We start from the raw sequence: 12633 nt of genomic DNA, 5'->3' as shown, positions 1-12633 counted from the left end.
ACCACTTCTTTTGGTACCTCAAATGTACCTGTCCTGGGCAGTTGAAAAAAATTCTTCCTGAAAAATGGTAGGCTGCTAAAATAGAACATTAGCCACCAATGTGCTCATTATGAGCAGTGTGAGGGGATCCTTCTTAGTCAGGACTGTGCTTAATTTGAGTGGCAAGGTTTTTCCAGAAGTTACACTGCTGCAGCTCACTGGCAGGACAATTGCTAGCTAGGAACCTACCCTCTTTTGACATTGGTGAGGTTCTATTTTGGCCTAGCCAGGAGTTTTGTTGTGTCCACTAAGCACAACCCTTACTGGACAAAGCTCTGCTGTGGACCCTGGAATGCATCCTTCATAGCCTGAATCACCCCCGCTGTGAGCGGTGGCAGTGAGCCCTTCCTGTCTAGGCAGCGGAGTTCTTCCTGCCAGAAAAGCCTACTTTGCAAACATGCTGCACAGCAGCTATGCTGCTCTACAACATAGCTTGCAAACATTGGCTAACCCAATAACTCTGGCTAATCAATTATAAGGTCCCAAAGGCGAGACCTATTGGCTATGCGAATGCTTGTTTTGTATTGTAGTGGGCAAAAGAACGATGGATTTAACCCAGATCTCTTGACTGGGGGAGAATGTCTGCATTGTCAGCATTCCGTCCATCATTTGTTTGTTGTAACGCTTTTCGCCCTAAGTGGGATGGGTATTCCCAGACGTGGGACCCGTGCTCACTACGCCACTGGAGTCAAGCTATCCGGGCTGATGACGGCTGATAGCCAGAAACCGGTCCTAGGATGCTTGATTCCGGTCCAGGGAAGACATGGCTTGGCAGTTCGGGCTGGACTGTTCCCATGAGGCACAGGGTCAAGACTGATTTGCATATGGCCATGTCTAAACTGGGGTGGTGTAGTGGGCAAAAGAACGATGGATTTAACCCAGATCTCTTGACTGGGGGAGAATGTCTGCATTGTCAGCATTCCGTCCATCATTTGTTTGTTGTAACGCTTTTCGCCCTAAGTGGGATGGGTATTCCCAGACGTGGGACCCGTGCTCACTACGCCACTGGAGTCAAGCTATCCTGGCTGATGACAGCTGATAGCCAGAAACCGGTCCTAGGATGCTTGATTCCGGTCCAGGGAAGATATGGCTTGGCAGTTCGGGCTGGACTGTTCCCATGAGGCACAGGGTCAAAACTGATTTGCATATGGCCATGTCTAAACTGGGGTGGTGTAGTGGGCAAAAGAACGATGGATTTAACCCAGATCTCTTGACTGGGGGAGAATGTCTGCATTGTCAGCATTCCGTCCATCATTTGTTTGTTGTAACGTGTTATGTATTATAGTCACATAATATAGGCTTCAGTACCCTTATAAATATTTTTCAGGCCTCTGCATGCCTCCTAATAGTCTAGTTGGCATGGCAGGCAAAAATAAACAGGATACGCAAACCCGTGCCTCACTCTTTAATTCGCCCCCTGGGTGCTACGAACGTGACCTCGACTGCCACAGCGCTCCAAATTGAGGGCTATGTTCATGGAGTTCACTTCGATAGACTCACCACTGTAGCAGGAGCTGTTGTCTCTGCCTTGTGACAAACCCACTTGCCCCCTCCAACCCCTGGGTCAGAGCCAGAGACTCTCCTTCTCGGGTCCAGATTGGCGTCACTCTCCTGTCAATGATGCCAAAACATCCGTGGCGTAATCATGCCTTGGGCAGGCTGGTTTCCTTGGGAACATGGAAGGGGCTGAAATCAGTCCCGTTTTACCCAGCTCCAAAGGAATTGTGCCAAAGGGAGGTATAAACTCAGCTTTCCGATGCTACCTTCCTTTCAGTGCAAAGCACCAGTCATCACAGTGGAATAGGATCGCCTGCCGCTTCCCCTAGACACCAATGATTTCAATGATTTTATGGGTCCCCTCACCCCATAAGGAAATCAGTCATTCTGCCCCCTGCTGGGAGATGATTTCCTCCAAGCTGCCCCCCACAAAGGTTTAGAAAGCACACAAGGCATCAGGGAATAATGGAAAAATAAAATGAAGGGGTGGGGTGGCCCACCATGGGCTGGGCCATGCCCCCACACCACAAAAGAGCACTCCTGGGGACTAAAGCATCCCCATCCCAATGGCAAGCAGGAGGAGATCTCAAATCTGGATGGTAGGAATTTTGTGGATCCCTGTGGATTGAAGTTGTTTACAGAATAGAAATGCAAGGAAAATATGTGATTTTAGATAATGTTTGAGTTTTGCTGGACATTGTGCAGCAGTGGCTGCTCCTGGGCAGTCGGGCTGGGGTGGTTAAAAAAAAAAAAAGAAAAGAACACATGCCGGCTGACACATGCTTCCAAACTCCCCTAGCCAATCACGATGCTGCTGTCACCAGCATGACAGCAGTCTCATGATTGGTCTGAGCGCTGTGGTTTGGCACTCAGACAGGGTTTGGGAGCCTTTGCATATTCTAACCCAGGCTGTGCTTTACAGCTGGGTGGAGAATATGCTAAGTGCGCATGATTGTGATGACAGCCAAGCTCCGCCCCACCCCAAAACTGGTTTCAGCAGGAAAAAATAAAATAATAATAACATTGTGTTATTCTCATATTATATTTCCTTTTTTTCACTGCTGAAAACCAGTGGGGTGACGCTACTCCACCTTAGTGGATGAGCCGTCCCAGACATCCTGAGAAAGGAAAAATCGTGGGATCCAAGAAAGGCACACCACCCTGGACTTCCCTGGGTGTCTACTGGGATTGGTAAGTTATCCTGAATGGTGGCTGAGCCCGGGCCTAATTACCTTAGCTACCTCCATTGTAGATGACTCCACATTGCGTTTTAGGGGCTTTTGTGTTGCAGGCCCTATGCCCAGCCACACAAGTAGATACCATTTTTAATGTCAGAAGTGTGGGAAAGCTGGTTGGTGGGAAATTGTGAATCCCCACAGATTCTGGAACTTTCTTTTTGAAGAACCTTCAAACCACATATTTCCCCCTGACCAGAAGGGTCCATCGGACATTATGGTGTATCATTACTTTTGCAAATCGTCCATTGTGACAAGAAGTTGCAGATTAAATTATTGTCTCAAATGGCTGTTTTTTCTCGCTCACTTTAGTGATGAATGTTATACAATTAGATTGTTGGTAATTTGTTGAGCCTTGTTGAGCTTAGTGGAACAGAAGTTCCTGAACTACTGAGCAGCTTTGTGGAAGTATTTGCAGTTCTCCACCTGCAATACGATAAGATCACTCAAGCATCCGCTCAACAGAGAATACTTGGGGGCAGATTTACAAGCCCCTTGCGCCACCGTTACGTCACTTTTCCCATGTTAAAAGTGACGCAAAAGTGGTGCAAGGGGCTTTTAAATCTGCCCCTTGGTGTGCAGACACGAAGACGGCTACGCAAATACATATAGGGCATCAATTTGATTTCATCAAATTTCGTTGTGAAGCATCACTCCAAGGTATGTCACAGCTCTTAACCAGAATTACAAAGCAGCACATACCTAGATCTGCATTATAAATCATGGGTTCACTCAGCATGACTGCATGCTTAGCTAGTCTAATGCACCACAGAGCGTCCTAATCTGTATTGAGCTAATTCTACCCTGCTACTAAATCAAATGCCACATAGGTCGACATGGATTGGACAATTATGCTGCAGTGTAGAGCTTAAAGACCAAACTTGGTAACAAAGTGCTATGTAAATACAATATACATTGAATAACACCTTCCTTGGAGCATGACCAGCAGCTGTCTGTTGAAGATGTTGCTGATCTGTGAACCTGGGCTCCGTTCAATTGTAGGGAAATTATGACGAATGACCGCCACTTACTCATCTCTACACCCAGTTATGTATAAATCCTGTTGCATTTGTAAGATCCCTTTCCAGCCAAATTTGTTGCTGAAAAGTACTGCCCTTCGCACTCTGTATGTACTATACCTTAACATTTCAATGCATTCATTGCTACAGAAAGCTTGTGGCCAGGAGAGTAGGTCAGCAGTTTCCACAGCTAGACCTGCAAAGTTGCTGCAAGGTCTGGTTGATAATAAAATTAAAGAAGCTGTAATGTGCTGTTGGGGAATATAGCACCTTACATCGCATGCGTTTACAATGACCGTGCGATTACAACGACCTTGTTGTTACACCGCACTACATTACAACGCAATTTGTTACATCGACTTGATGTAGGGGGCACACTGGACTTCGGAATAGTGTAATTTACTATTCCAACTCCAGTGTGTGCAACAGTAGGGAAGGTGTTGGAATAGTAAATGATACTATTCCTTAGGTTAGCGCACTCCCTACAGCAAGTCGATGTAACGACTTGCGTTGTAATGTACTGCGATGTAACAACAAAGTCGTTGTAACGACCGCGTTGTAATCGCATGCGTTCTAATGCATGCGATGTAATGGCTGTTTCCCGCTGTTAGGACAGTGTTCCATAGTCAGTCGACCCTCCTCAAAGTTGGGACGTATCTGAGGCCTGTTGAGAATCAACATATGTTCTGCTTGAAAGCCACTTTTTGTGCCACTACAGGCAGGTTAGATGGTGGGGCTGGACTGTGCAGAGACCCTGATGACACCAAAAGGGCTGAGCAGCTACTAAAGTCAGATGGAAAAGCCACACTCGCCTCTCAGGTCCAGGCAGGACATGGAAAGAGCTACAAGGATTTCCACCCACACTAATAACTGTCAAAATCTGTTAAATTAGTGTAGTGATAACAGCAAAGGCATGAGTATAGGTGTTTTCTCAAATTTTGACACCATTTTGAAGTAGGCATCTGTTGGACATTTAATCGTTGTATGTCAGAATTTAGATAAAATATATCGTCTTACATGAATATTTTAGCCTAAATATGATTTAGGAAAATATGCCTCCCTTGGGTATAGATTTTCTTTTATTAACTCCAAAGGTGCTATTTTGTAATTAATGGTAAATAGGACACATTATTTTTGTCGCATGATATTTAGGCCCGAGGTTCTGGGACCATACCCACCTGGATTATCTGTGATGTCAGGGAAGGAGTGGGCTGGTTGCTTCACTGCCAATCCTAACCTATTTTTTTTTTTTTTTTAGAGTTTTCGCATTAGCGCGAACAAGACCCAGGGTAGGGTATCAGAGCGCTTTACAAAGAAAGCAGAGTAAGTATAGAACATTTTCAAAAAACAGAGCAGACAAAGCATCAAAATATTTTTAGCAAGGTTCGGCAGGTAGCAGGAACGAAAAAGGAGGCAATTCGTTCGGAGCAGTATGAACAAGTTTGATTACGTGTAAGTCATAGAGGTGAAGGTGTCATTAAGGGGAGTGAAGAAACAAGTTTGGAGTCGTAGACTGGTTCAGTGCCTTGCAAGTCAGTGAGACGCAGGTGTGGAAATAAGGCCCCATATGGTGAGGCATGTGCGGAATTAAGGGAGGAATTTGCTCATCAGGAATGATTTTGCTTCCCTTTTGAATAGTGGTATAGAAGAGATTTTTATGATGCACGGCAGTAGCAAATTCCATATTCTTGGTGCCGCTCCGGAGAATGCTCTGTCAGAAGTTCTTTTCTTTCTGAAACAAAAGGGTTTCAGGAGTAGATTGTCGGAGCTCCTAGAGTGTCTGTTTCCTCCAGATAAAGTACGTTTTTGGGATAGGTACTGGGGGTATTGTGGTGTAGGGCTTTATGAGTGATGCAAACCATCTTTAGTTGGATTCTACCTTCCAGGTTGGCCAGTTGAGCGCCTTCAGGTGTGGCGATATGTGGTCGAATTTCCTAGATCCTGTTAGGAGTCTTACTGCTGTATTGAGACAGGCTTTTAAAGGGGCTGTTGAAATTTTGGGAAGCCCAGAGAGGGTAGTACATCCGTACTCCAACCTCGAAATGACTAAGGCCTGAACTGCAGTTTTGAGGTCATGGTTCTCGATGAATGGTTTAATTTTCCTGAGATAACTGAGGTGAAAGTGGGCATTTCTAGCTAACACGTTGATGTGTGTTTGCATGTTAAGGTTGTTATCCAGTGTAATTCCAAGCGATTTGGTGGAGTCCACCAGAGTCGGCGTGCATTTCAGAGCAGTGATCATATTGGTCCATTATTTTATCTCCAGAGAGATTTTAGGGGGAGATTAAAAGAAATTCAATTTTTTGCGTGTTTAGTTTGAAGAAGTTGGTCATTAGCCAGTGGACTGTCTTTTCGAGAGCTTGATTCATCATCTTTATCTCTTCAATGGAAGATATCTTGATGTAAAGTTGAGTGTCGTCCACGTACATGTGGTAGGAAATATTCGCCTGCTGTAGTAGTTCGGTGAGTGGTTCGACATAGAGGTTGAATAGCACGGGGATTGGGTTGAGCCTTGTGGTACTCCTAGTAGGTTGGGCGAAGAGGGGAAAGATTTTTGTTTATCATGAACGATTGCGTTCTGTTTTCCAGAAAGGATTTGAACCATTGAAGTACTGTGCTAGATAAACCTATCCTGATTTCCAGTCTTCTTAGAATTTTGTCATGATTGACTGTGTTGAAGGCTGATGAGAGGTCGCGCAGGACTAGTAGGCAGGTTTCACTACGGTCAAGAGCGAGGAGGGCGTTGTCTACAATATGCAGAATGGCTGTTTCCATGTTGTGGCTGGGTCTGAAACCAGATTGGCAGTCGTTCAGCAGTTTGAAATCTGAGATGTGTTGATTCAGTTGTTGCTGAACACATTTTCCCAAGACCTTGGCTAGCATGAGAATGTTGGTTATAGGTTGGAAATTGTTAGGGTTGGTGTTGTTTGCTGTCGGGATTTTTTAGAATAAGGGTGCCTTGACCAGTTTTTAGGCAATCCGGGATGTGACCTTGCGCTAGCGAGGCATTGATGATTTTAGTCCAGAGAGGGGAGATGATATGGTAGATGTGGGGTAGGCAGTTTGAGGGACAGGGTCATTGAAGTGGCTGTTGGGTTTGATAGTTGCTAATGTTTTAGTGATGTCACTGAGATTGTAAAGTTTGAAGGTAGACCAGTGAGAGTTATTTTTAGGCAAAGGTAGATCGAGTTGTTTAGGATTTTCAGCTTGTGTGTTCTTTGGGGTGGCTGAGTTAATTGCTGCCGTCCTTAGCTCGAGTTGGAGGGAGTTGGTTTTTGCTGTGGAGAACGAGGAAAATTCTTCACTACTAAGCTGTGATTTCAAAGTCAAGAGTGCAGTTTAGGCCAATTTGTTAGATTGTTATTTTAGCATTTCAAAGAGTTTCTTTGGTCTATTTTTGGCATTGTCTAGTTCTGATCTGAAGAAGTCTTTTTTTGATTGTAGAATATTTTTGTTATAGGAGTTTCTGGATTTCCTAAGTAGTTTGAGTTGGAGGGGGGAGGGATGTTGTCTCCATTTCCGCTAAGTTAGTCTTAGTTTACGTCTCTCTTCATTTAGGGGTCTATTGAACCATGGGTTTTTGTCTTTGTCCGGTATTCTTTTGAGTTTTGGTGGTGCTACTTGGTCAAAGACTTTGGTCATCGAGGAGTGGTTGTGAGCGGTGAGGTCATTAATGTCTGACATGTTATTGGGAGGAGTGAGAGCTTTCTCACAGTGGGAAGCTAGGTTGTCCCAGTTGACGTTTTTTGTGTCTCTTATCCAGTGTTTAGGCTTGAGTTGCTGCAAGTAAGTTTTCTTTCTAGTGGAGGGGATTTGGAAGGTAATAATGTGATGGTCTGACCAATCACAAAGGGTGATCGAGATGGATTCAATCGTTTTTTTTTAGAGATGATCCAGTCAAGTGTAGCACCTTTGGAGTAAGTGGGCTTTGAGATGGCTTGGATCAGGGAATAGTCTGCTAGAAAGATTTTGAGGGCCTTGACCTGCTCGTCTAGGGGGTTTTCCCAATGGAGATTGAAGTCGCCAAGGAATATGTCATTGGAACGAGAGGTCCAGTTCGTTGTAATGATTTCCATAAGTTGGTCTGTGAATTCTGAGTTCTTACCTGGGGGATGGTAGAGTATATGTAGTTTGTGGGAGTGGTTATCTGAGGATTTTATGGAAATCCCTAGGTATTCACAAGAATGCAGGGTTAAGAGTGAAACTTTGAGATGGAGATGTCGGATCGATGTATGCAGGCGATGCCTCCGCCCTTTTTGTGAGGTCTGTCTAGTCTTATGATGTTGTAATTTGGAGGGACTAGAAGGTCTAGGCATGGCGAGGATGATTCAGTGAGCCAAGTTACCGTGAGGACGGTTATGTCCATTTTCAGGTTTAGGATGAGGTCGGTGTCTGTCAGATGCGTATTTTAGGGCTGAGCGACAGTTTAGAAGGAGGCAGAAGATCTGGTTTGAGGCATTCTCTAAAGAATGCTCGAGATTTTCAGAGGTAGGGGTTATTGTTTGAAGGTTGTTCGGGTGTATGGTTCTCTTATTTGGTTGGGATGTTCTGTTTGGGTTGATGGGTACTGGGCGAATAGAGAATTCTTCCTGATTTGTGATGGGGCAAGTAGGAGTTTCGTAGAGAAGTAGTAAAGTTTGGATTTCCAAGTCCGTTAAGTATTTGGGGTGTATTCGTGTATGTACATCTCGGTTAGTTAGAGGCAGTGGGATAGTGTTTATCACGTTGTTGGCTGCAGCTAGGGAGTTTTGAAGATGATTGAGTTTAGAGAGAGAGTTTTCTGCGAGTTGTAAGATGATTCTGTTTTCTAGGATAACGTTTTGTAGGTTCCGGGAAGTGAGGTTAGTATGGGTTTTGAGTGAGTCTAGGTCAGATTGGTGAGAAGGGGGAGGCAGGATCGCCGAGCATAGAGGGTTGGGGATAGTATTGCTGGGAGGTTCGATGACTGTGATGGCAGTGCGGTAGGTTTGAGTGGATGGGAGAGAGGTAGTCGAGAATGAGAGGGGTATGCGCGGGTTGGGGGCTTTTTTGCGATTCACTAGAGTTGCCTTGTCGTGGTAAAGTTCTCTGGGGCACGGGAAAGGGTTGTGGAGGGGGAGAGGGTTATGGGCATAGGGGTGGTGGCGGAATGTGGAAATGAGGAAGGATGGAGATTGGGTATTGAGGGAGGGGCGTCGTTGTAGCTTCTATTGCTGGTTATAGTTAAGGGTGTCAGTGATATGAGTTCTGAGGGAGGTGAGTTGTTAATGCTTCTTTCGAAGGTTCTAGGTAAGGGTGAGGGTCACTGAGATTCTGGAGATATAGGGATAGAGGGAATAGTTAGGTCCTGGTGGACACTGGGTGGAGTGTTGATGTGGGTTTTTAGTGTGAGAAAATATTTGTTGAATAGTTATAGGTCCTTATTCGCTGCTTGAATAAGAACAGTGCCATTTTTGTAGGAAGTTATATTCAGGGTGGCTCTGAGGTTTTGTGCGGGTGTCTTTGTAACCCTGGTTCCGTAGGGAATATTTTTCTTGCCATGGATGGTTAGTAGCTTGGAGAAGGCTAAAAATATGAGGTCATTGATTATTACGCCTTTGTTGGCGTTGAAGGAGGGGTCAAGAAACAGTGTTTCGGGTTTCTGTCTGAGGAGGTTTTGTTTGAAGGTTTTAGAGGCATTTGTAGATAGATTGGGGGGTATTGGATAGAATATGCACTGTTTCCTGCAGGTATCATATGTGGTCCAGCCATTATGTGATATTCATTGTTCTGAAAGGGGAACAACAGTTTAACAGTGGGTTGGTAGCCGTTACAAGATGGTTGCCACTTTGTTGGGAGCTGTTACAAGATGACTGCCACTTTGTTGGTGTCTTCGATAGTCTTTATATTTATTGCTGGGTAGTCCTTTTTTACATTTTGTTTTATTATAGATTAGGTTCAGCCATTTTGAATGCTGGAAAGTTAGAAGAGGAATGGATTGTGGGAAGATGGATCTCCCTTTCCATATGATGGGCATAAAAACTCCGATACTCCAAAGCTGAAGGGGAATAACAGTTTAACAGTGGGTTGGAAGCCGTTACAAGATGGCTGCCACTTTGTTGGGAGCCGTTTCAAGATGGCTGGCACTTTGTAGGTGTCTTCAATAGTCTTTCTATTTATTGCTGGGTAGTCCTTTTTTTTTTTTACTTTTGTTTTTGTAGATTCAGCCATTTTGAATGCTGGAAAGTTAGAAGAGGAATGGCCTGCCGCCTGTGTAAAGTTAGAAGAGGAATGGCCTGTGGGAAAATGGATCTCCCTTTCCAGGTGACGGGCGTAAAAGCTCCGATACTCCCAAGCTGAGGGGGTGGGGGTGCAGCACGCAAAGCAGGGCCTCCTCTCTCAGCTCATCGCAAAATCGGAACGTCTAACACGTTCCGTGCCGCATCATTTCTCCGGATCATCCACAGCTACCCCTGGCACACTCGGCAAGAACCGTCAGAGTTCTTGGGGTTGAGCAAACGCCCCTTGACTCCTTGAAGGAAAGAACATAGGCGGGGCTCCGAGCGGCACAGTACCGGGAGTTCTCTCCAATGCCTCCTGAACCGGGAACCCCATAGAAGTCCGCGGGCTTCAGTAGGAGATAGAGAACCACCAGATCCTCAGATGACCTCATGCAAGTAGCCTCTTGCCTCCTCCTGCCCCATGGTATCCTGTAAAGCACAGTCACTATTATTTAACGCCATGCATTGTGTGAAAGGGAGTGAGTAGGACAATGCCATATCTACTCAGATACAGGGCTGCTGCTCTCTTCCCAGGCACTGACACACAAGTTGACTGCTGTGCATTACTCACACACCTTTGCATTATAGTGCAAAAGTGTCCACATGTGTCTAACATAGGTTTTGTCCCAGAAAGTTAGTATTCCAGTACGCAATCCTAATTTTAGACTTGCTTTTAAACTTTTCCCTCTTTGTATATGTGCTGCACTGTGCAACAAACATGTAAAGTTAGAAACGTTTACAGAAAAGAAAACTTTTCGTCTTATTCATGTCTGTCCCGAGGAGGCATTTTTTGGGGAGCAAAGCCCTGTCTATAAAAGTTAGTGGTTAGGCTTTGCGTCTAAATCCATGGATAGTTGCACAGCAACGTCCATGTTTCACCCATGGGATGCCTTCTTGACATTAAGTAACACAAAGCACCTCAAAGCACTGCTTTGTGTTCCTTTTCGGCAACTTTCCAGGGCTCTGGAAAGCAAATCCCAATCAAGACTTTGCAGGCAGTCGCATCACTTTTAAGGACTTTGCACTAGCACAAAGTGTTGGTAAAGCTGGCACTCCATGCTTGCAGAAGGGGATCTTTTGCCAAGCAAAAGAACTTCCTGTCCATGAGTATACATTGGGACCTACGGCGCTCCACCATGATGTACAAGAAAATCCAATTACCAACACACCAACCCATCTGGCGCATGCCTCAATGTCCCTAGGCCATGTCATGAGGAGAGCACCACTGCCTTGGGCCTAGTAGGACATAGTTGTCTGTCTTCTGATTTACTGCAGTTCAAATAGAGCCGGTGAATCCACCCTTAATGTACCTGTGCAAGAAAGAACACATCATTGAAGGGAAAGGACTTTTGGAAGTAAAACTCTGAAGAATTTGGGGCGATGGAGTGTCTGTTTAGTGAGGTGATTTTACGTAAGCACTAGGATGAGGAAGCAGATGCAGAAGTAATGTTTTTCACATCTCCATCACTGGTTACCATCAGTAAAAATATCAGCACAACAATCTTTATAACTCAAAACTTGAGCCTCGCATTTTAAATCATAAACCTTAATACACATCATCCTTTATAAATACCGTGTCATCTTGGAAACATGGCAGTGATACATACAACCTATTAATGAATGAATAATAAATATATAAATCACGACCTCCTTTTGGTTACTAGTATCTGAACGAGTCTTGATAAAATCTAATTACTTTGATGCTAGGATCTTCCATGGTCCACACCCTGGCTTCTTATGTTTGGCTTTCTCATTGTGTATAATTTATATCTCCTTGTCATACTCAGTTCTGTAAATACAGAACCCAGGTCAGGTGTTCCCAGTTTATACTCCCACAGGCTGAAATTCCACCTCATTAGTTTCATGCAAGCCCTGCATGCATGAATCATGCTGTTGTATGGTCCCTCAGACGTCTTTTCGTGTTTTGTGTGCATCTTTCTGTATCATGATTCTAATTTGCATTTCTCTCTATTGTTGTTGAATCTTTCCATGAGGTACCTGTGTGATTGACTGGCTGATGACAAACAATACTGTCAGAAATCGTCAAGAAGGCCAGATGTTGGCCTCTGCGTTGCTGAATGAAGGTCACCTCCAGCCTGCAGGAGACATGTCTAAGAACGCTGCAGAGGGGCTCTCGGAGACCACCTTCCTCGACGCGGCAGACTCCTACTATTACTTCGTGAGTATTCAGATTATTGTATCTAATAGGTGATATGGTAAATCGTATTTACGCTTTCCCATATCTGCCTGAAAATCTTGACTTTGTCGATATCTAAATGTAACTGTGAACTCTATTTTGAAAACGTCTGGCTACAACATAGTGCATACAAACTAATACTCCTTTGTTCCACTACAGTGTGAATCCTTCGTATGCCAAATGTATTTTTCCATGTCAAATGTATTTTTCCATACCTAACCGTTAACATTATTCGCAATGTCAAGTTTTAACACAGCGTAATGATCAACTGCCTTAATCCCTTTCCAACTTCGATCACTAAGGTGTTTTTCTCCAAAAAGCTTTCTTACTTGTGTGCTATTTCAATTAACTTTATTCACAATCTCAGTCCTTCATTCTACAGCTGTGAAAATCCTTCCTATGTCAAA

The 12633-nt window shown here is 44.4% G+C and overlaps 1 protein-coding gene across 1 annotated transcript in view; it reads left to right on the top strand.

Moving 5' to 3' along the window:
* The window catches only part of PLEK (pleckstrin), a 392598-nt gene that overhangs the window by 239750 nt on the left and 140215 nt on the right, over positions 1-12633 (top strand). The window contains exon 5 of the mRNA XM_085612714.1: positions 12024-12208. Within this exon, the coding sequence (XP_085468840.1) occupies positions 12024-12208 (185 nt within the window). The remainder of the gene's footprint in view (positions 1-12023; positions 12209-12633) is intronic.

Source organism: Triturus cristatus, chromosome 6 (assembly GCF_964204655.1).
Source record: "Triturus cristatus chromosome 6, aTriCri1.1, whole genome shotgun sequence".
Taxonomy (NCBI): Eukaryota; Metazoa; Chordata; class Amphibia; order Caudata; family Salamandridae; genus Triturus; species Triturus cristatus.
This window is presented reverse-complemented; position numbering and strand designations above follow the sequence as displayed.